The sequence below is a fragment of the Eublepharis macularius genome, chromosome 1 (genome assembly GCF_028583425.1).
Source record: "Eublepharis macularius isolate TG4126 chromosome 1, MPM_Emac_v1.0, whole genome shotgun sequence".
NCBI classification, from domain to species: domain Eukaryota; kingdom Metazoa; phylum Chordata; class Lepidosauria; order Squamata; family Eublepharidae; genus Eublepharis; species Eublepharis macularius.
The window spans coordinates 230,688,520-230,713,692 of record NC_072790.1 but is presented as its reverse complement, the minus strand read 5'-3'; the positions used below and the strand labels follow the sequence as shown (position 1 = coordinate 230,713,692).

The window sequence follows — 25,173 nt, the reverse complement described above, 5'->3', positions numbered from 1 at the left end:
CGGGGCAGGCGAAAGGCAGCGCAGGGGGCTGCGAGGCCGCCTGCACTGCTGCCCATGCGCTCCCAGCAGCTGGCAGCTGCATCCGGTGCCCCCTCCATAGCAACACTGGGGGCAGACTACCCCCCCCCCCGCCCCCCCTTGATCCAGCCCTGCTCACCCTCTAAATTTGGCAACATCTATGAAAGGGCTGTGACATATTTATGTAAAATTCAAAATAAACAAGACAAGCACAGTGATCATTCACAATGGCTGTCACGGGTGACCTTGTATACTTTTGAATTTTGCATTACAGTGTCACAAATTATACCTTTTGCTGCTCACGGCCTTTTAACAACACTGTTGAACTCTCCCCCCTCCATGCACTGCTGTGTGTATCTCAAGGTTTACTTCATGCATCTGATGAAGTAGGCTCTAGCCCAAAAAAGCTTATGCTGTGATAAATCTGTTGCTCTTTAAGGTGCCATTGGAATTCCTTGTCACATGAGGAAGTTAAAGCAGAGGGGGAAAGGATGTTTACTGTAAGTGTTGCATGAGTTTAGTTCATGTGCTCGAAAGCATGCAAAACCCCTGACATTTTGGCTGAACTTGCATGCATGTTTTAAAGGTATTCCTTTTCCCACTGTTAGAAAACCAACCAAAAAAAAATCTAACTGTACTTACATCAGGAACCTATGACTGTGAAGGGAGGTAGATTCCCATCTTTTTGTGCATAAAGCCACAGGAATGGTTCAATGGGTTGTGGGTGTGATTAAAAAAAAAGCTTATGCAGGAAACATGAAGCAATAAAAGTTCAGAATGCATAGCCCTTACAATCCAGGATCAGCAATATTTTTTTATCACAATTCTAACATTATTACCACCGTGATTAACACATGCTATTGCTCTTTTTAAGGGAACCAACAAGAAGGGTCTTCTGCAAGTGAAAAAGTGATTCCTGTGGTGATAGTCCTCATAATTGTCATAATAGCAGCTGCCAGCATGGGATATTGTCTGTGGAAGAAGAAGAAAATTGGTAAGGGATTCAATTTGTAGCATGGCGGTTAAGTTGTTGGTTGTGATTAACAGCAGTCGGCTGGTTCGACACCCACTACTGCCATGAGCTCTGCAGGTGGCCTGAGATCAGCCACTTCTCCTATACAAGTCCTTCCCAATAGAAGCTTCTGGGAGGCAGCACAAATAGGAGATCTTCGCTCTAGAAGCAGTATTTGGATCAGCACCAGCACATGTCTTCTTGTAGGGGACTGTCTCTGGAGTTCAGGGCTGTGTGATTCAGGGTGGTCCAAAGTTGTTGGGTTTTTTTTTACTGCAGCTGCCCCCCTTTCTGCTTATTGATTTGTTCTGGGGGCACTGTACTTTTAAGCTATTAACTCGAGAACTGGAGGGTGACCCAGTATTGGTCCACTTAGGGCCAAGCTACAAGTGGCGAATGACACTTGCCTGGCAAGTGAACAGACTCACGTGTATTCCTCCCTGTTCACTTGCCATTCCCTTGCGTTCCACTTGATCAAGTGGAGCGCAAGTGAATGGCAAGTGTACAGGGAGGAATACATGTGAGTCTGTTCACTTGCCAGGCAAGTGTCGTTTGTCACTTGTAGCTTGACCCACAGAAGGCAGAGTCTGCTGAATATGGAGGTATATGACATGTACCCTACAAACTTTATTTTGAGGTGCAGAGCTTTTCAATTTCCCCAATATTGGTCTTTGGCTTTCCAAACAAGGAACTAGGAATTGCGAATAAGAAACTGGAAACCAACTTTAGCTTCATGGGAAAAGACCTGTTACAGGGATGGAGCCCAATAGCAAAACAAAAGTTGATAGTAGCAGGTTTTCCCAGGAGGAAGGAAAAGGTCTGGGAGAGTTAGAATTAGCAGCTGTGATTGGTGCTGGAGGGAATCCATGGGGGAGTGGCCACTTGCCACTCCTCCAATCAGTGAAGGAGGGAAGAGACTGGAGACCTGAAAGAAGCTTGATTGGTCCATTTGAATGAGAGCTGGCCGAAAAGCATCGGGTTGCCTGTTTGAAAGCTTTGGCATGAAGGGAATAAAGGGATATAAATTGAGAGTATAGTCTTATGGGAGTGGCGTTCCGAACTCCAGGTTGGGGGATTCCTGGAGAATTTGGAGGGGGGAGCCTGGGGAAGGTGGAGTGGGACCTCAGCAGGAAGCGCAGAGTCCACACTCCAAAGCAGCCATTATCTTCAGGGGAACTTGAGATCAGTTATAATTTCAGGAAATCTCCAGGCACCCACCTGGAGGTATGCAACCAGACAGAAGGAAAAGCCAGGAAGAAAAGGTGGTGTCATTTAAAAGAGAAACGCTGCTGCCTCTGAGGGTCTGACACAAGCTGACGATGCGCTTCTTCTACACCCCACCTTGGGCGCTGCACAAGAAGAGGGGTGTCACTGCTGCCTTGACAGAATCCATCTAAGGAGGGCTGCCAGGGCCTTGTTGCCCCCCAGGGCAGTAGAGAGAGTGCCAGCAGAGGGAGTCAACAGCTTGAGCCCGCCCAGAGCGCAGTCCAAGAGAGAGAATGAGGTGGGTGCAGACTCAGGGCACCAGATATCTCTTAGCCATACACAGAGGTGCACAAGAGAAGAGTTCACAGAAGCAGTTGGCAGAACAGATCTTTCCCTTCCCCAAGAAACCTGCCGTTGGTCCTGAAATTCCTCTGAGGATTGGGAAACTCTCTCAAGCAAAATGCACCCCAGTTTGGGCACCATAGCAATGAGAACAGACATAAAATCGCCTTTCTCCCCTCTCTGCAAGCATCAAATGGAAGAGAAAGAATCAATTTTACCTGATTCCCAGTAGCTACTGCAGTGGCTCATCCTGCTGTGTGTTTTGCCAGTCTGCCCAGCAATAGTTTGGGGGCACTTCCGGGAAAGAACGATTCCAGCACCTCCTCCTGTGAATTCTTCCATGGGATCCAACCCATTGACTGGACTCAGTCCATTGATCATATAACCACAACGTCAGAAGAGCCCTGCGGATCAGATCAGTGGTCCATCTAGTCCCCTATCCTGTCTCACACAGCAGCCAACCAGTTAATCTGGAGGGCCAACCACAGGGTACAAAGACCCAATACCAAGCGCAACCCAACAGCAGGCCAGGTGATTAGTGGTGTTAAGGGAAGAGTCTATAATAATTATATATCCCCTACACATTTAACAGCAGCTTCATCAGGGGGATCTTCCAAATTCCTTTTAATATCATTCCCATGTACATGTATATAATTATTATAGACTCTTCCCTTTGCACCATTTTCCCTTTTTCCTTCGTTTCGACTTTTTGCAGCCTCCCTTCTTTAACCATTGATGAGTGGTATTACCAGGTGTGTGCAGCAGTTGTTAGATAGAACAGGCCTCCTTTTCCCAACCAGCCAAAATTAATATTGCAGCCACCACGGGGGTTGCCAGGGTTTTTTTAACCGTTCTTTTTGTGTGTGTGTGTGCACCTTTAACTTGATCTGCAGGTGTTAACTAGTGTTTGTGCTGTGTGGGTATTAAGTATTGTGGGTGGAAGAGGTGCACTTTACTGACAGGCCCTGGAGGGCAGCCTGGTCTACAAGCCCATTATCATGATAAGGTCCATTTATGTCTTAAAAAAGAAAGTGAAATTTCATTACATGTTTGCACTGTGCTGTTACTAGTGATGATTCTCACCCGAGCTGTGAACAGCATCTGCTGCTTGTTGCTGCAGAACAAAAACTGACATTAAAAGGCACAAGAGCAGACCAGGGTGGATTTTTCCATCAGTTGGCATCCTCTGAGGGAATGTGCTCAGTTTTGCTATCCTCCTCTTCCTCCCCCAATATTTGGCCCTTCCTCCTTTGCTCCTTCTCTGACTTTTCTAGGGAAAAAACGTCTTGCCCGTTTAATAGAGGTTTAATGTAAGGAAATAAGCAGTGGAAGCTTTTGATAACATGGAGGTACATAATATCACCTGGTAAATAATACCCCCTATTAAAGAGGCAGGACATTTTTTCCTCTAGGTTGTTGGTAGCCCTACTTTCTGGTCTCAACAAAGCAACAAACAGCAGAGCAAAAATAAATTTGCGTGCAGGAGAAATTACAGTAAAGTATTGGCTTATCTTTGGTTTGCTCACTTCCTGCATTTGGTTTCCTCTTTCTGCAGCTGCTCACAGAGAGCCTCGAGATTCTCCTCACTGCACAGGTAACTATCATAACCCCAGATGTTTTTTATGGTTTCTACCAAGGTAGGAAGAACAACTGCAAATGAGGATAGCAGGGCTCTTGTTCCTAAGCAGAGAAGATCTTAGATCATGCGACTTTGCTGTTTCATGCAAGGGTGGTGGATGACTTACTGGTGCAATTCTCAGAGGAACCTGGCTGTCCCCTTTTGGAGACAGGTGGCTAGACTGCATAGATCTTTGCCTGATCCAGCAGGGCTGTGCTTACATTTTTCTGTTCAATTCACAGAGACTCCATCTTGCATGCTTACAAAGCAAAAGGTCCTTCATCTTGAGGGACTTACTTCCAAGTAAGGCATAGCACTGGGCTACACAATTTCCAGTTAATTTTCACGTGGCAGGTGGTGTCAAAAATCCCCGAATTGCATCATTCTTCTCTGCCTATTATTAAACAGGAAGCCGCCTGAAGCCTTCCTTCCTCTTGACTTACTGCTTCCTAAGAGGTAGTTGGTGTAGTGGTTAAGAGCTGCATCTGATTCTCCACTTCTCCGCTTGAAGCCAGCTGGGTGACCTTGGGCCGGTCACAGCTTTCTCAGAGCTCTCTCAGCCCCATGCACCTTACAAGGTGATTGTCATGAGGATAATAACGACACGCTCTCAGTGGGCATTAAGTTGTCCTGAAGGGCAGTATATAAGTCTATTACTACTACTACTACTACTACTACTACTACTACTACTACTACTACTCCAACTCTCAGTGGGTCTCAGAAAGGCTTACTCTTCTTCCTGGCTCCTCGGCTTTACAATTCTGTAATATCTGAACAGTATTCTCATGAGATGTTGGTGAGCTCCCCATACCCAGTTGAGGTCAATCGAGGATGCTTCCATATGGCGCTCTTGCACTGGTTTAGTATTGAAACTGCAGTGGGTTTTTTTTTCCAGAGCATCCATATGATGTCATCCTCTAATAGTCCACTGTCCTAGCTCTCCCCTGCTTTGCCCAGTCTTTCCCAAATCTGGTTTGATGCAACCTTAAGGGAAAGATCAAAGTCACAGTATGTGTGCACACCATATGGATAGGAAAGTGTATTCATTCATTTATTACGGTCCTAAGACCAGCATACAAATTAATCAAGCCAGGATACAATTAAAAGAAAAGAAGATCAGCTTTAAGAACTTTTAAGATAAAATTCCCGTAATTTAAGAATTAATGCACAAAATTTAGTGACTTGATGTGTCATCCTAAAATTTTTATTAGATAAAAACCAGTGGAGCCTTGCATTTTTGGTGGTTATATGTCCAGGGATCATATCAAGTAATGGGGTGATGAAGATGGAAAGGTGTACATTGATGCAGGTCCTGTCCATATCCATACCATTTTTCTCGCCCCACCACCGTTTCCCCGTACAACACTGAAAGTCTTTGTGGGGGACTCTTTTAAATTGGTAATTGACATATTGTAGATAAACACTATAGCAACATGTCAGCTACCAAGCCTGGGGGGCTGGGGGAAGCAAAATGTGGGGGGAACCATAGTGTGGTTGCCCTATTGCCACTTCAGATTCCTTTGCATTCATAACAATAATGAAAGCCCCATGGAAAATTGTCACCACGTGGAAGTGATTCGTGGCTACATCCACAGTGGCAGTTGTGTCTGTGATGTTGTTGTCGTCCCTGACATATGTGGGCTTCTCACACCCATTCATTCGATACCTTGACTCTCCTGTCTGTCTGTTCCCACAAGAAAGCAACAAGACTCGGCTGAGATGCGTAAATGATTAGCCACTGTGCGGGCCAGCCAGAGGTGTCGCCTCCTTCCTCTCTTCTCCCCAAAAGAAAATAATAATAATTTAGGAGATTCCCTTCCTTCAAGTTGTACCTAATGCTAGTGACTAGTTTACCTTTCAGGATGAAGCAGTTGTGGCATTTAATGGTGAAAGAATGACAACCGGTGGAACGGAGCTTCTTAGAAGTCAATGGCCATTTTCCTCTTAAACCTGGAATCTCTAGAATACTGATATGACTTAAATACATTGGGGATTTACGGGTGGCATTTTGGTGTGTTTCTGTAATACAACGTATCCCATATTCGCTGTCTCCAAAATAAATAACCAACATTAATGTGAGTTTATTTCCTCTTCTAACAACAAATAGCTGCTTTTTACTTACTTGGTTTTACATATTCTCTGAAACTGCTTCCTTCATGCTAAAACTTGGCTGCTTCTCACCACTTTCGTACTTTCATGTAACCCAGTTTTCACATCTGATTAGGATTCTTCAGGGTTATCGTTACAGGAAACTGGTAGGTTAGGGGCAAAACTGCACATGATGTGAGAGATACACATTTGTGGAAGAGTGAAGAAGAATTTCACCTGGAAAGAACCTTGCAAACTTTTTAAAAATAAAACAAGCCCCTGAGAAACACCAGTAAACTTTGCACAGATTAAATAAAGCAGGGGCGGGGTAAGGAACATTATCTCTCATCATTGGTGATATTACAGGTAATCTCCAATATATACTTACCATTTCATATTCTCCATGAGAGCTGTTTTTGTTTGCTCCTAGTTTGTCTTCCTGTTCCCTTCCTTATAGAGTTTTTTTTTGTTCTTCCTTAGTGTGTTGTGCTGTTTGCAAACGTAACTAAAAGATACCTAGGAGCGGAAAGGAATCTGCCACTTTGCATGGATGGGAGCCAGAAAGAAATCCAGATATCAGGGCAGGGCAGTGCAACCACCAAGGGATACAACCCCATGGACAGGAAGGATGGGTGGATAATGTGAATGCAAAATAGTTGTACAAAAAAAGATAATGTTTTCTTCCACTTGAAGCCAGCTGGGCGACCGTGGGCCAGTCACAGCTCCCTCAGAGCTCTCTCAGCCCCACCCACCTCACAGGGCGATTGTCGTGAGGATAATAATGACATACTTTGTAAACCGCTCTGAGTGGGTGTTAAATTGTCTAGAAGGGTGGTATATAAATGAATGTTTTTACTATTACTAACATTCTTTATACAAAGATCAACCATTGTAATGAAGGAAAAACCGTGATTTGTAGAGCTGACTGGGGTGGGGGGGGGGGGAATACAGATTTCTGCTAGATTTTTGGGAGGCTGAATATTGCAGGTTTTGTAATGCCAATTGGACAAGATACAAGGCCACAGAAAGTTCAACATCTCTCAGTTTTTTATGTATGGCAATAAGCCACTAATAATAGCATAGATTTCTTGCCGATAAATTTATGGCGTTCCAGAACAAAATACCTGCCATTGAAATTGGTTAACTTCCTTCAAAGAAATCCCAGAAATGTCATTTATGAGGGAGCTGAGAACTCTTCATTATAGATTGACCTTTCACAGAAGTACCATTTCCGGGATTCCTTCAATGGGAGCTACAAACGTGAAAGAAAAAGTGGTTTAAATCTGCACTGTAAATACAGCCTTTTTGTATTTTCCCCTATGGGGGACTTTATACCTTTTCTGCTCTCCTCGTTTTCTGCAATAAAGAGTGATTGAAAAACCTCAAAGCATATTGATTGGCTCTTTTCCACTTCTATTTGCATAACATAATCAAGGCTTGAAATGTCGTCTTCTTAATTTTTCTCCTTTGCTGTTTTTAATTTAATCCAAGCCCTTCGATTGTATTAACCCAATAAGTAACCCATTCAATAATCAATGCAAACAATACTCTATGCTAACTAATATTCCAGGATTCATCGGGAGGTCCTCCAGAAGCACAAAGTTTTAAAAAAGGGATATGAGTCTCTCTTTGGGCTGGTTTATCTACTTCTCTATCGTCCTTTGGAGGACTAAATAACCTTGTTCGTGGACAATGATACACAACCCAGAGAAAGGGGGTTCCTTCTGCCTAGACAGTGATTGCAATAAATGGAATTTATGATTCAGTGGCCCAGGTTTTCTTGCTTATGGAATTCTGTAAAAAGTTGCATATTACTCACGACAATAGAGTCTCTGGATGGGGTTTGAGACCCATTCAGATAACATTCATGGTTTTTCTTTCCAGCACCTGATGAATCCAGCAAGACCATTTATGCCCAAATTGATTGCCTTCCTCCTGAGGTGAGTTCCAAAAAGCCTGCCATCTCTCACAAATAGATTAACTCAACGGCTGCTGCTCATTTATTTATTTCATTTCTTAAAATCCTCCAAGGTGGCTCACAACCAGGGCTTTTTTCCAGCTGGAACACAGGGGAACGGAGTTCCGGAACCTCTTGAAAATGGTCACATGGCTGGTGGCCCCGCCCCCTGATCTCCAGACAGAGGGGAGTTTAGATTGCCCTCCGCGCCGCCGAACGGCGCGGAGGGCAATCTAAACTCCCCTTTGTCTGGAGATCAGGGGGCAGGGCCACCAGCCATGTGACCATTTTCTCTGAGGGCAACCCACTGAGTTCCACCACTTCTTTTCCCAGAAAAAAAGCCCTGCTCACAACCATTTTATATATATATAAAATAAAAACTTAGAATGGGCATAAGATAGCAAAGTATACTGTAATACAAAAAAATAAGTCCAGAATATCAGAAACTCAGCCAACATAACTAAACTGAGCCACAGACCAATCAACGAATACCAAAGTTTCAGGGGGGTAGCTGCATTGGTCTGTAGTAGGAAAGCAAGATTCAGGGCTGGTGGTACCTTAAAGACTCTTTGACTCTCGAAAGCTCCTACTCTGGAAATCTAATTAGTCTTTATGGAATAAAGTAGGCCTTGCCTGGTATCTGGAAGCCAAAAAGGAAGGACATCACAGATTTGGGTGGGAAGTGAGAGATCAGGAACTTTAATGCCACTACCAAAAAGGCCCTGCCTCTTGTGGGAGCTCACTCTGTTTCAAATGTAGGGAAAGCTGCAGATATTTGTAACCCTCTACCCTGTCCCACCTCAACGTAGGCTGTTCATGGCTCCTCCTATCCTAGATCCCTTTCTCTCCCCTCTACCTCCCCAAGCCATTTCACAGCCTTTTATCTTTCTGCACCCTCTATTGCTGTTTCGGTGGAGTGGCAATCTCTCATTTCTAATGGGAGGGGCACCTGGAGTGGACACCTAAACATGGCTGTTTTGTGGCCTGTTCTTCTGTTCTTGCCAGCGGTAGAGGGGCCAAATATCAGTGCTTGCTCTCTGCCAGGCTGTGGGTCTTACAAGAAGTAGGGTGTGGGTCTTGGCAGATGTCTTCGAAGTCCAGAAGTCAGAGGAAATTTGAAAAAGCAAAAGAGAATAAAATTTCAGTGTATTAGAATACCTATGAAATATCCTTTACCCTTTACTGAATATACCCAGCAGCCAAACGGAATTCTTGCAATGCTTCCAAGAAATGTTCAGACTTAGACTTTGGCAAATCCCTTCACTGCAACATTTCACAGATGCAAATAGGAACCTGTTTGTAACATCTGGATCTCAGAACTTCACAAACCACACTCCTTCCACTGATGCACACTGCTGAAACTGACCTTGCTATCCACTTGCGAGACGTTGCGTTGGTTTACTCTGCAATGGCCTGGCTTCTACTGATTTAAAAGCCAAGAGGGTGATGGTTCTTTTCACGATAGGTTCAGTTTTTCTTTTAAAAAATAGTTGTACAAAAGGTTATCATTGAGAACAGTGATCAACAGGGCGAAACGTATCTCGACCACTGCAGTGTGTGGAATGGCAGTCTGTATACTCCAGAACATCAGAAGAGCCCTACTGGATCACACCAGGGGTCCATCTAGTTCAGTATCTTGTGAACAACCAGTTGCCCTTGAGGGCCAAGACGCAGGATAGAGAGGCCAAGGCATTCCCCTTACTGTTGTGTCCTAGCACTAGCTTTCAGGAGTTCACTGCCTCTGAACAGGGAGATTTGCTTTACTCACCATGGTTATTATTAGTTATTAACTTATTAGCTATTAACTTCATTTATACCCCACCTTTCTCCTCAATGGGGACCCAAAACTGCTTACATCTTCGACCTCTCCTCCATTTTATCCTTACAGCCAACCTGAGAGGTAGGTTGGACAGAGAGTGCGATCGGCCCAAGGTCACCTAGGCACTATTGATGTGTCCTAGAAACATAAGGCATTGGTTTCCCACTTCTAGAAATCCCAGAGCTGAACCCAGAAGAATGACAATGCTAGCAACTCCCCCACCAGTAGTTTATCAAAGCATTCCTCCCAAAGGCAAAAGTGGAGACAAAATAGAGTCAGTGATTTGCCAGAGACAGGTGCTTTAAAAAAAGATGTGCAAATGTGTGTGTTGTGCCCTCAAGTCATAACTGACTTATGGCAGTCCTTGGTAGGGTTTTCATGGCAAGAAACTAACGGAGGTGGTTTGCCATTGCCTGCCTCTGCAACCCTAGTCTTCAATGGAGGCCTCCCATCCAATTACTAACCAAGGCCAACCCTGCTTAGCTTCTGAGATCTGATGAGATCAGGCTCATCTGGGCTATAGGACAGAGTTAATGCAAATTGTCAGTGACAGGAAGTTCTTACACACTATGGCTGGCACACCTGCCACGTCACCTGCCACGTCACTTGGTGGTTCACAGAGATTGCAGAGGAAACCGTGGGAGGACCTGTTTGCCAAAAGGTCTCTGACTTTTCTAAAAGAGAAAAAAGTGTTAACTTTCCACTTAGCACTTATCACACTTTTAAGAACTAATTTCTTTTAATGTAGTTTCATTTTTCTCCTCCCACACATATGAGCTTCTGAGCGTGATGCGTACCTCGCAATCGGTATGCCCAAAACCTTTTGAAGGCTTCCAACAGCTTCACACTAATATCAAGTTTGGAGTTCTGAAATATAAATAATGTTTAAACAGTGCCCTCCTAAGCAGAATTTCGCCCTTTTGAGACCATTGACATCAATGGACTTAGAAGGGTGTAGCTGAGAAACAAAACAGGACATGGCGTTACCACTGTGGGTAGCTCTGTCCACTTCCCAGTCTTCATTTGGAGGACCAGAAGCATTCAACTGATAGAGATTTTTAGGGGAGAGTTATGGTTCTGTAGTGGTAGTAATGAAGTTATTAACAATGACAAGACCCAAGTTGGACTGCACGTTGTTTTCTTCTAGCCCGTGCTAGCTCAAAGAATCACACATCAGTAAATTTTGTGATTTTCTTTCTTTTTGTATAGATTCAGCAAACAGGCACAAAGAAACCCCAACAGCGGAAAGGACCGAAAACTAAGGAGGGACCCCATACAATCTATGCTAGTGTTGTCCAACCCAAACCGGTAGGAAACTGCTACATTCTGATTGGTTTACATTAGAAAAATGGGACATGAGACTCAGAGCCAAACTACAAGTGATGCCTGACACTAGTTGGACACTTGTCAGCTCCCCTCAAGTTTTGATGGGAAATGTAGGCGGGCAGCAGTCGGAGAACCAATCTGCAAGACCAGGACGCCTACATTTCCCATCAGAACTTGAGGGAAGCTGACAAATGTCCAACTAGTGTCAGGCATCACTTGTAGTTTGGCTCTCAGAATAACAGACTGGAAGGCTGCGGTGAAGATCTGTACGTGGATGTGAGAGCCTTGAAGTGCAATCCTAAGTAGAGTTACACCCTTCCATAACCCATCTTAGCACTGCACTGTTAGACTTGTTCCACTTCTCCCATGAATTAAGATCACATTTGGAGATTCAGAGGTGTAATTTTGGTTTCCAAATCAGCTTTCAAGTAGGATTAGCAATCTAAAGCAATAAAATGTTTAACAAAAAAAGTAAAATGCAACCAGCAGTTAAACTGTACATCATTCAACGAAACAGTTACCCATACGCTATATGTAGCCAATGTATGAATATCTGATGTTGTCTTATATCAAGCCACACCCTAGATCCATCTAGTAGGGTCTGTATTTTCTATGCGGACTTGCAAAAGGAGCTCTCCAAGGTTCTGAACAGAGAAAGGACTTTCCCAACACCTGGCCCTTTTCCATATGGAAGTTTCCCCCCATATCAGTGACCAAAGTAGAGCAGGTTTTCCACCCTTTATTTTATTTACGTCATTTATAGTCCGCCTTTCTCAGACTCAAGGCAGATTACACAGTTTGAGGTTAACACAATCATTATCAAGTACATTTCAATACAATACCATAAGGTAAACAGATACAAGTTTAAAAGACATACCATTAGCAAGGATCCAAGTCAGAGTAGAAAAAATACTGGAGCCAAACATAATCAATTCTTTAACTAAAAATGCCAGAGATTGACCTTGGCTGTTTCTGCAAACAAATCAGTTACTCCACCACTGAATCCACAGCCTCTCCCCAAAGAATTTTCTCTATTACTAAGCTATAGCAGGTAAACAATATGGACCCCATCTGTCTCCTATGAATGTAGATACCTGCATCCACGAATCACTGGGTATTTGCTATCACCACACTATAACAATAATTCACAAATGGATTTTCCTGTGCAGACAAGCCAATTCAGTTGCAAATGATTGACTGGTTAAGAAAAATTTTGTGCCACCTCTCGAGGGAAGCTGCCCAAGGCAGCTTACAAAACAAACCATAATAAGACATTAATATGTGTTAATTAAAAAACATCAGGAGGGTGGTGGAAGATTGGCTGTTGACAGAGAGTAGCCACTGCCGGTGGCATCAAGGTTCTGCCATTCCACATGACAGGAACCATCTGCCATGACAACCATGTAGCATATGATCCATACCAAGTGGAGGGAATGGATGGAGGGGGTCCAACCAGGCAGGGGGAGGTCACCAGAAGGCATTTTACCAAAGTCCCACCCCTGATGCCTGGGACTATCCCTGCACTAGACCATACCTCTTCTTTGGGGTCCGCTTCTTCTTAATTCCTGCTTTAACTAGGATAATTTCTGATCTCAGTTCTGGAATTGGAGTGTCATGTGCAGTTTACTGCAGTTTTCAGTTATTTCAAAACACTGAAATCTTTCTTCCTGTGTGCATTACCCATGCACACATGTACATTAAGAGAACACCCGATTGCATGAAGGTTACTTTTGTGCAGTGTGGTTTTTATGAGCTCATGTGCATCCAGAGCCAGTTTGGTGTAGTGGTTAAGAGCGCGGGACTCTAATCCAGAGAGCCGGGTTTGATTCCCCACTCCTCCACTTGAAGCCAGCTGGGTGACCTTAGGTCAGTCACAGCTCTTCCAGAGCTCTCTCAGCCCCACCTACCTCACAGGGTGATTGTTGTAGGGATAATTATAACATACTTGTAAACTTCTCCAAGTGAGTGTTAAGTTGTCCTGAAGGGCGGTATATAAACTGAATGTTATGTTATGTTATATCCGCAACCTCTGCCCTAAAATACAGGTTTTTAGCATTTGTTCAGTGACATTTCAAGCTGTTCCAATTCTGTTGAGTCCCAAACCTCAGCCCTGGATGATCGCTGCGGCATGACTGGGCCCCTAAGCAGCATGAGCCAAGCTTCCTGGCCTTGTTCTTTTCAGCTTGACTCCTTTACTCTTCTCATTTTTTCTCTTTCCCAGGTTCCTTTGCAAACAGATGATGAGAAGATACAGATGGAGGGCCAAGAAGCCAGAGAGAAGAGCAAGAAAACCATTTACTCGAGTATTACCAAACCACAAGAGGCATGTGTGTTTTTTTTAAGCCTCTCATTCTCAGCAGCAGGTGATGGTGGTTGCAGCATAGAAGGAAGCAAATTAACCATTCAGGCTTTCTGGGGCAGAAAGAGCATACTTAGTCATATATAGTTCAAAGGTGGGGGGAGGGAGGGGAGGGAGGAAAAAAAGTTCCCAGGAGTGACTAAAAGACAAATGCACCTTAATCAAGTCTGTGCCTATGCCACCACAGCACAGAATGTGGCAAGTTCAGTTTTCTGTGAGTCTCTGCATTCATTTTTTAAAAGAAAATGCAACTTCTTAGCCCTTCAGCCATTTAGTTTTGTCAAGTCCTACAGTATTGCTCCAGTTTTTGCTGTCCCCCACCCCACCCCACTTTTCTCCCTCCATACTTGGAGGTGCTGGTAGGCAATGTTGAGGATGCGGGAGACCTGGCAACCAGTTGCAACCTAAGTTGAAGTTTAGGGTAAGAGAATCAATCAGAAAAAGCCAGAGTGAAAAGATGTGTCTTAAAAAGGCACTTAAAGACACATTCCTGTTCAAACTCTATGCAGAGTATATCAGAAGGAAAGCTAGATTCGATCAAGAAGAAGGTGGAGTGAAAATTGGTGGAAGGAATATTAACAATTTGAGATATGCAGATGACACCACATTACTGGCTGAAAATAGTGAAGACTTGAAACGACTACTGATGGAAGTTAAAAGAGAAAGTGCCAAAGCAGGATTACAGCTGAACATCAAGAAGACAACGGTAATGACTACTGAGGAATTGCACAATTTTAAAGTTGACAATGAAGAAATTGAAATTGTTCAAGATTTTCTATTCCTTGGCTCAGTCATCAACCAAAAGGGAGACTGCAACGGAGAAGAAGATTGAGACTTGGAAGAGCAGCTGTAAGGGAGCTAGAAAAGATCCTTAAAGATAAAGATGTCTCTCTGGGAACCAAGCTCAAGATAATCCAGACTGTGGTATTCCCCATTACTATGTATGGATGTGAAAGTTAGACGTTGAAGAAAGCTGACAGGAAGAAAATTGATTAATCTGAAATGTGGTGCTAGAGGAGAGTTTTGTAGATACCATGGATGGCCAAAAGACAAATAGGAGGATACTAGATCAAATCAAGCCTGAATTCTCCCTAGAAGCTAAAATGACAAAACTGAGGCTATCATAGTTTTGTCACATCATGAGAAGACAAGATTCTCTGGAAAAGAAAATAATGGCAGGAAAAGTGGAAGGCAGTAGAAAAAGTGGAAGACCTAAACCAAGGTGGGCTGACTCAATAAAAGAAGGCACGTCCTCCCTTACTGCCATACCATGAAATTTCATAAATTTACTTACAAGTAATAAAAGTACATCAATTTACTTACAAGTAATAACTCCCGGTCCAACACACTCCCGGATCCAATACACAATCAAAAATTACGACAGACATAAACACAAAGGGGGAGGAAACCAGTTATATTCAGATGGTAATTAATGACATAATTAATTGTTTCCCCAAATCCCCCTTAAAGGAGCCAACCCCATGAATCTCTATCACTGACTAAACTAAAATCAAAAATTGGGGAACACACGTTTGGAGTCAATAACCTAAATTGTCCAAAGCGGTCTGGTGCGAAGATTGACGTACAAAACCTATTGTACCGAAAGGAACGTGCAAAACCCATCATTCAGTAAAACGCTGAATCATCCTTCCCCTAAGAAGCAGGAATAATCGATCTCTTGGTTTAAACCCAAGGGGGCCAGACATTGCAAGTCAAAAATCCATCTACTCTCCATCCTACACAGCTTCCTCTTCAAGTCCTCCTGCGGTGAGGATGCCTGTGCTAATTCCAGCACTGAGACACGCAGGTTCCTAATGTCGTGGTTTTCTGTCAGGTAATGGGCTACTAACGGGGCCTCAAGAACTCGGTTCCTAATTCTAGAGAGATGTTCCTGAACTCTCACCTTCAATGATCTTGTGGTGCAGCCGACATAGTACAAATTGCATTCACAGCAAATGACATACACCAAATTGGATGTACGGCAGGTGGAGAAGCTCCTACTCCTATGCTTATCTATACTCAGATTCTCCAGTCTGACCATGTGTATACACACATTACAATCACCACAGGGATGATACCCCGTGGGGCGATCGAGCGCCATTCCCTGGGTCTTGAACTCTGATCTTGTTAATATGTCCTTCAAATTATTTGTCCTCCGGTACCCAATAAACGGAAGTCTTTCACACGCGGGGATGTCGCCTAACAGGTGCCAGTGTCTACGGACTATTTGACTAATTGGACTGGCGAAATGGGTATAATCAATGGCCCATCTAATCCTGCTTTCTTGTTCACGTGACTGCGGTGTCAACAGGTCACCCCGGGGGGTATTAATGGCGCGGTGTAAAGCCGAGTTAATAGCCGCATCTGGGTACCCCCTACTTTTAAAAACACCTACTAGTTTTTGGCTGTTAGACTGAAAATCCCTTAGGTCAGATGAATTCCTTTTTATTCTGAGAAATTGACCTACTGGAATATTGTATCTAAGTCGCCGGGGATGGAAGGATGTGTAACGCAAGTAGGAAGTGCGATCAGTAGGTTTCTTAAAGGGGCGGACCAGCAGCTTGTTCTGGCTTTTGTAAATGATCACGTCCAGGTAACTGATGCACTCAGAATGACCATTCGAAGTGAACTTGATATCTGGACTGATGGTATTGAGCCATGTACACAGATCCTCAGCTACATCCTCCTTTGACAAAATAGCCACCACGTCGTCTATGAAGCAGCGATAGAAAATAACATGCTCCAAAAACGGATTGCACACCTCAATCAAAATAGCAAACCCCTTGGGTTTAAACCAAGAGATCGATTATTCCTGCTTCTTTTTTTTATTATTTTTTTATAAAAAAATTTATTGGATTAGACACATAATATTTATTACAATCACATTCCCTTAGATTTTCCAATTCTAACCCCCTCCCTTTCCCCCCCTTTTATTGACTTCCAACAGTTTTCCAACCCCTTGTCTATTCTCCCTCTACTCATTTCAAACTTATTTTGCTTATTATAATATACTTTCAAACTCTTCTAAGCTTATCTGTAGTAACATAGTGCTATCTCTAATTCCCTTTCCAAATAAGTAAAAGTAAAACACTCTTAACTTATCTTCTTCAATAATAATAATAATCATTTTGATAACCTGTACTCTATCTTACTCTTTCTAATTGCTTCAAAATTGGACAATTTGTCCCTCCTTATACATAACTTCAAATACTTCTATAAACATTGCATACATTTATTATAAATCAATCAATTTGACTTATACTCTATATGTTGCTCTTTGCTTTCTTTTACATATCTTATCCATTTTAATTAACTAGTTTCTCCATTATAAAACTATCTAACCAGAATAAACAATTCATATACACGTTCAACATAAGTCTATCAATTAGACCCACATTCTGTATGCTAATGTATATTCATTCTCCATTGTACAGTTATCTACCAGCAAAAAAGATTAATTCAATTCTATCCTTATAATCCTTATAATAATAACACTATTAATACCCAACTATACATACTAATCAAATAAAGTAATTGCTTAGAATGTTTCACTTAACTCTCTCCCCCCCCGGTATAGTCACTCCCCTCTCCTTTTGTTATATTTCAGTAATTTTCGAACTGCCACAGTCCTCCCACCTCCCATTTTTTCACCAAATATTGTTTCAGCTTCTCCCAGTCCGTGTTAAACTGTCCTGGATCAAGGTCTCTCAATTTTCTTGTCATTTTATCCATCTCCGCCATGTACAGCAATTTATAAATCCAATCCTCAATAGTTGGCACTTCTTGTACTTTCCATTTCTGCGCGTACAAAAGTCTAGCTGCTGCTGTCATGTAAAATAACAATGTCCTGTATTGTGCTGGAATGTCCTCCATTCCCAAGTTCAGTAGCAGGAGTTCTGGGTTCTTATTAACTTGAAATTGTAAGATCTCACTCATTACTCTTATTATTTCCCCCCAGTACTGCCTAGCTACCTCACAAGTCCACCACATGTGATACAAAGATCCCTCATGCTTTTTACATTTCCAGCATTTATTAGACGTATTCAAATTCCCTAGCGCAATTTTCTTTGGTGTCAAATACCAACGATAAATCATTTTGTAGAGATTCTCTTTGATACTGGTGCATGTCGTAATCTTCAATGTATTTTTCCACAAGTATTCCCACGCCTCCATTGTTATTTCTTTATTAAAGTTTATAGCCCACTTCACCATTTGCACTTTAACTACTTCATCTTCCGTGTACCATTTTAACAACACTTTATAAATCTTAGAGATTTCCTTTTTATCTTCTTGTAAAATTACTTTCTCTAAGTCTGAATTCTCCATTCTTATCCCTCCCTTCACACAGTCCGAGTAGTAAAGATCTCTAACTTGTCTATATTGAAACCAGTCATAATTTGGAGACAACTCTTGTTGCGTCTTTATTCTTATTTTAGAAGATTCTATTCGCGTTATCTCCTTATACGTTAAGCACTGTTGTTCATTGTCAACCGTTCTCGGATCTATTACTTCATATGGAACCACCCAGGAGGGAATTCCTTCTTGTAGGTAATCTTTGTACTTCTTCCAAATTGTGAAGAGGCTTCTCCGACTGTAGTGGTGCAAGAACATAGAGTCTGCTTTTACTTTGTCATACCATAGGTATGCATGCCATCCAAATAATTTTTTATATCCCTCTAAGGCCAGCAATTTGCGATTTTTCAGCGTCATCCAATCTTTCAACCATACCAAACAAATTGCATCATAATAAAGTCTCAGGTTGGGCAGTTGCATTCCACCTCTTTCTTTTGCATCCTGTAATACTTTCATTTTCACTCGAGGCTTCCTGCCTGCCCACACAAACTCCGATATTTTCCTCTGCCATTTGTCAAACTGCTTAGAGTCCCTAATAATTGGTATTGTCTGTAACAGAAACATCACTCTTGGCAACACATTTATCTTAACTACTGCAATTCTTCCCAGCCATGACAAGTTCAGTCTATTCCATTTAATCAAATCATGCTCTATTTGAGTCCATAGTTTCTCATAGTTATTCTTGAATAGATCTATATTTTTTGCTGTCAGTTCAATTCCCAAATATTTCACCTTATTTGTTACTTCACAGTCTGTTACTTCCATCAATTGCTGCTGTTTTAACTTAGTCATATTTTTGCATAGTATCTTTTTTTTTTTTTGAAAAATTTTTATTGGGTTAGGATCAAATGTTTACACATTACAGTCAATATTCCCATTTCCCAATTTCTAACCCCCTCCCTTTCCCCCCCCATTTTGTTGACTTCCAACAGTTTTCCAACCCTTTATCCCTTTTCCCTTACTCTTTATATATTCCTCTATCTAACAAATATATATTCTCCCTTTATTCTAAGCAATACTTCTTTAACTATTTTTAGTACTCTGTACCCTGCCTATGAGTCCCTTTTTCCATAATGGATAAACAATTTATCCCATTTTTCATTATTTCACTTTCAAATATTTCTATATATCATAAACTATGTAAACCATACATTCATATAAATCAATCAGTTTAACTTATACTCTATATGTTATTCTATTCTTATTCTATGTCATTATTTCTTCTTCTTTCTATTTTAATTATATTTGTTTACATTAGTATTTCTATTCCCCTTCAATCATAGGTCTGTATATGATATCAATCAATTTGACTCATATACAGCTTCAAATAAACATATTCAATTTGGTACATTGTACAGAATCAAAAAGAAAATATTATTAGTTAGTCAATCCTTATAGTTAACCCTTATGATTAATTATTTTCTATCGATATTCTATTTATTATTCTATATATATCAATCTAATATCATCACTGCTTAGAAATTCTCTTTTATCTCTTCTCCTCCCCGGTAAAGTCACCCCCCTCTACATTTTATTGTACTTCAGTAGTTCTCAAACTGCCACAGTTCTCCTCCCACCTCCCATTTCTTCTCCAAATATTGTTTCAGCTTCTCCCAGTCTGTGTTAAACTGTCCTGAGTCCAGGTTTCTCAATTTTCTTGTCATTTTATCCATTTCTGCCATATACAGCAATTTGTGGATCCAATCTTCAATGGTTGGCACTTCTTGTATTTTCCATTTTTGCGCATACAAAAGTCTAGCTGCTGCCGTCATGTAAAATATCAACGTCCTATGATGGGCTGGAATTCCCTCCATTCCCAAGTTTAGTAGCAGGAGTTCTGGGTTCTTATTAACTTGAAATTGTAAAATTTCACTCATTTCTCTTATTATTTCCCCCCAGTACTGCCTAGCTACCTCACACGTCCACCACATATGGTAGAGGGAGCCCTCATGCTTCCTACATTTCCAGCATTTATTAGAAGTGTTCAAATTCCCTAGCGCAATCTTCTTTGGTGTCATGTACCAACGGTAAATCATTTTGTAAATGTTCTCTTTTATACTAATGCATGTCGTTGTCTTCATTGTAGTCTTCCACAAGTATTCCCATGCCTCCATTGTTATTTCTTTGTTAAAATTTATGGCCCATTTCACCATTTGTCCTTTAACTACTTCATCTTCAGTATACCATTTCAGCAGTGCTTGGTATACCTTAGATATTCTTTTCTTGTCCTCTTTAAAAAGGGTCTGCTCTAGTTCCGAGTTTTCTGTTCGTATTCCTCCCTTTACAGAGTCCGAGTTATATAAATCTCTAATCTGTCTATACTGGAACCAATCATAGTAAGGCGATAGTTCCTCCTGAGTCTTTATTCTAAGTTTGGATTCTTCCATTCTAGTTATTTCTTTATAAGTTAAACATTGTTGCTCATTATCAACAGCTCTCGGATCTATCACCTCATATGGAGCTACCCACAAGGGGGTTCCTTCTTCCAAATAAATTCTATACTTCTTCCAGATTATATATAAACTTCTCCGTATATAGTGATGCAGGAACATCGAGTTCGCCTTTACTTTATCATGCCATAAATATGCGTGCCATCCAAATATCTTTTTATATCCCTCTAGGGCTAATAACTTCTTATTCTTTAGCGTCATCCACTCCTTCAACCACACCAAGCAAATTGCGTCATGGTAAAGTCTTAAATTGGGCAGTTGCATTCCGCCTCTTTCCTTTGCATCTTGTAAAACTTTCATTTTGACTCGAGGCTTCTTGCCTGCCCATACAAAGTCTGATATTCTCCTCTGCCATTTTTCAAATTGCTTAGAGTCACTGATGATTGGTATTGTCTGTAGCAAAAACATTACTCTTGGTAGCACATTCATCTTAACTGCTGCAATCCTTCCCAACCATGACAAATTTAGTCTGTTCCATTTAATCAAATCTCTCTCTATCTGAGTCCATAGTTTTTCATAGTTGTTTTTAAATAAGTCTATATTCTTAGCAGTCAGTTCGATTCCCAGATATTTCACCTTGCTTGTTACTTCACAATCCGTTATTTCCGTTAACAATTGTTGTTTCTGCTTAGTCATATTTTTGCATAATATCTTTGACTTCTTTTTATTAATATAAAAACCTGCCAAATCTCCGAACTCCTTAATCTTATCTATCACTTTTGGCATGTTCTCCATTGGGTCTTCTACAATTAACATTATGTCATCCGCAAATGCTCTGACCTTATATGAATAGTCCTTTATTTTAATTCCTCGAATTTCTTCATCTTGTCGTATTTGTATCATCAGGTTCTCCAATACCAAAATGAACAGCAGTGGAGACAACGGGCAACCTTGTCTTGTTCCTTTACTTATAATCAATTTCTTAGTCGCTTCATCATTCACCACAATTGCTGCCGTCTGGTCTCTGTAAATTTCCTTAATTGCTCTAATGAATCTTTCTCCCAATTGTAGCTTTTCCATAGTGGCAAACATAAAGTCCCAGTTTAAATTATCGAACGCCTTTTCAGCATCAACAAAGAAGAAACCAACCTCTTTGTCACAACGCTTATCATAATATTCAATAGCATTGATCACTGTCCTTAAATTGTCTCTGATTTGTCTGTCTGGCAAAAAGCCTGCTTGTTCCTCCTCAATGACTTCCGAAAGCCACCCCTTCAGTCTCTCCACCAGTATCTTCGCAAAGATTTTATAATCATTGTTAAGTAACGATATAGGTCTGTAATTTTTCACATTAGTCAAGTCTTGGCCCTCTTTGGGGATCAATGATATATTCGCTTCATTCCAGGTATCTGGAATCCGCTGGTCCTTTAAAACTCCATTGATCACCTCTTTTAGGAATGGTGCCAGTTCATTGGCCATTACCTTATAAAATTTCGCTGTAAGTCCATCTGGCCCTGGCGCCTTTCCTAGATTTGCAGATTGTATTGCCTTGTTTAATTCCTCATCTGTTACTTCACTGTTCAGTTTATTTCTCCAAGCTTCCGAAATTACTGGAAGTTTCAATTTCTCCAAATATAACGCTATTGACTCTTTATTTACCTCTTTCTTATTATACAACTTAGCGTAGAATTTGTAAAAGGCTCTACTAATGGTAGTCTGTTCCAAATACGTTTTATTATCTTCGCAGATTCTATTTATTGTTTTCTTTTCCCTTCTCTTCTTCAGTTGCCATGCCAAATACTTCCCAGGTTTATTTGCACCTTCAAACGCTTTCTGATTCAATCTTTTAAGATTCCACTCCAATTCTTTATTATTCATTGCTGTTAACTGTTCTTGAAGTATTTTAATTTCCTGATATAATTTCTTTTTCCCTGGTCTCTTTTTTAACTGTATTTCTTTGGCTTTTATTTTCTCCTCAATCTCTTGTCTTTTCTCCTCTTTCTTTTTTCTTACTCTACCATTTAAGTCCATTAGTATGCCCCTTATGACCGCCTTATAAGCGTCCCAAACTTTGTCAGTTGGTACTTCTTTATTTACATTGTATTGTATGAAGAACTTTGTCTCTCTTCTCAACATCTCCATACTCTCTCCTTCCTGTAGCAAGTCCTCATTTATTCTCCATGCTTTCCTTTTTCTCCTTTTCCCTAGTTTCCACATGATTGGATTGTGATCTGAGCCTACCATCGGCATTATTTCTACCTCCTTAGTCCATAACGCTAAGTCTTTTGAGGCCCAGATCATATCAGTTCTTGATAGTGTGCAGTGCCTTGCAGAATAAAAAGTAAATTGTCTACTTTTAGGATATTCTCTTCTCCATACATCTTCTAAAGTCTCCTGTTGTATCAAGTCAAAAAAGAGCTTTGGTAATAATCCTCTTTTCTTTTGTGCAGTTGTTGTCTTTTTATCTAATTCCAAGTTCGTCACTCCATTGAAGTCTCCGGCAAGAATTATCTGGTCGTATGAAAGATCATCTAGTTGATGTATTGTCGAAGGCTTTCATGGCCGGAGAACGATGGTTGTTGTGGGTTTTCCGGGCTGTATTGCCGTGGTCTTGGCATTGTAGTTCCTGACGTTTCGCCAGCAGCTGTGGCTGGCATCTTCAGAGGTGTAGCACCAAAAGACAGAGATCTCTCAGTGTCACAGTGTGGAAAAGATGTAGGTCATTTGTATTTCCTCAGGAGGGGTGGGGTTGAGCTGAGTCATCCTGTAAGAGTTTCCCAGGGTGTGGAATGCTAATGGCGGGAGGCTTCACTGTATCCTGAGGAGGTTCTTTTGCATATGGATTGGTACTTGATGTGCTAATCTTCTCTGCAGGGCTATTGTCAAGGATGGAATGTTTTGTTAGCCTGGTGTTTTTCAGAACTGGCAACCATGCTCGGTTCATTCTTAAGGTTTCTTCTTTCCTGTTGAAGTTTTGCTTGTGCTTGTGAATTTCAATGGCTTCCCTGTGCAGTCTGACAAAGTAGTTGGAAGTGTTGTCCAGTATTTTGGTGTCCTGGAATAAGATACTGTGCCCTGTTTGAGTTAGGCTATGTTCAGCCACTGCTGATTTTTCAGGTTGTCCAAGTCTGCAGTGTCTTTCATGTTCTTTTATTCTTGTCTGGATGCTACGCTTTGTGGTCCCGATGTAAACTTGTCCACAGCTGCAGGGTATACGGTATACTCCTGCAGAGGTTAGGGGGTCTCTGCTGTCTTTTGCTGATCGTAGCATCTGTTGTATTTTTCGGGTGGGTCGGAATACTGCTTGAAGGTGATGCTTTTTCATAAGCTTTCCCATCTGATCAGTAATTCCTTTGATATATGGCAAAAACACTTTTCCTGTGGGAGACTGTTTTTCTTTGGTTGTTTGCTTCATCCTGGGTTTGATTGCTCTTCGGATTTCATTTCTGGAGTAGCCATTTGCCTGAAGTGCGTGGTTTAGATGATTAATTTCCTCATTTAGTAAGTGCGGCTCACATATCCGTCTTGCACGATCCACTAATGTTTTCATTATGCCTCTTTTCTGTCGGGGATGGTGATTGGAGTTTTTGTGTAGGTACCGATCAGTGTGAGTTGGTTTCCTGTAGACCTTGTGACCTAACTGAAAGTTTGCTTTGCGGATGACCCAGGTATCCAGGAATGGGAGTTTTCCCTCGATTTCTTTCTCCATGGTGAATTGTATGTTCAGGTGGATGTTGTTGAGATGATTCAAAAACCCCATCAATTCTTCCTCCCCATGGCTCCAAATGATAAATGTATCATCCACAAACCGGAACCATACACTAGGTTTGTGGGGTGCTGATTCTAGAGCTGTTTTTTCAAAATGTTCCATGTAGAAGTTTGCTATAACTGGGCTGAGTGGGCTCCCCATGGCCACCCCATCCATCTGTTCATAGAATTCGTTGTCCCATTGGAAGTAACTGGTTGTCAGGCAATGGTGGAATAAGGCTGTTACATCCTCTGGGAAAATCTGATTAATAAGTGCAATGGTGTCTTTTACTGGAACCTTGGTAAACAGGGATACAACATCAAAACTGACAAGTATGTCTTGTGGATTGAGTTTCAGAGAACTGATTTTGTTGATGAAATCTGCTGAATCTTTGATGTAAGACGAGGTTTTCCCGATGTGGTCCTGCAGGAGATCTGCCAGATGTCTAGCTAATTCATATGTCGGTGAACCAATGGCACTCACAATGGGTCGGAGTGGGACTGAATCCTTATGTATTTTGGGGAGTCCATATAGTCTAGGTGGCTGTGCTTCAGTCTTGCATAGTTTTCTGTGCGTGTCGGGATGTAGTGAGGAATTCTTGATCAGCGCATTTGTTAGCCTGGTGATTTTGCAAGTGGGATCTCGTTTTAGTTTTTTGTAGGTGGAGGGGTCCAGGAGTTCCTTAATCTTCTTTTTGTATTCCTCTGTTTTCATGATCACTGTAGCATTGCCTTTATCAGCTGGTAGAATGATGATGTCTGGATCTGCATTGAGGGTCTTGATGGCATTTCTCTCCTTGCGTGTGATATTGCTGGTGGGAAGCTTTGTGGATGATACATTTATCATTTGGAGCCATGGGGAGGAAGAATTGATGGGGTTTTTGAATCATCTCAACAACATCCACCTGAACATACAATTCACCATGGAGAAAGAAATC

The 25,173-nt window shown here is 41.6% G+C and overlaps 1 protein-coding gene across 2 annotated transcripts in view; it reads left to right on the top strand.

Annotated features, from left to right (window-relative positions):
- The window catches only part of LOC129341378 (T-lymphocyte surface antigen Ly-9-like), a 79,418-nt gene that overhangs the window by 37,312 nt on the left and 16,933 nt on the right, over positions 1-25,173 (top strand). For both annotated transcript variants that reach the window (XM_054996551.1, XM_054996542.1), the window contains 5 exons: positions 893-1,012; positions 4,134-4,172; positions 8,169-8,224; positions 11,270-11,368; positions 13,608-13,709. In XM_054996551.1, the coding sequence (XP_054852526.1) occupies positions 893-1,012; positions 4,134-4,172; positions 8,169-8,224; positions 11,270-11,368; positions 13,608-13,709 (416 nt within the window). The remainder of the gene's footprint in view (positions 1-892; positions 1,013-4,133; positions 4,173-8,168; positions 8,225-11,269; positions 11,369-13,607; positions 13,710-25,173) is intronic.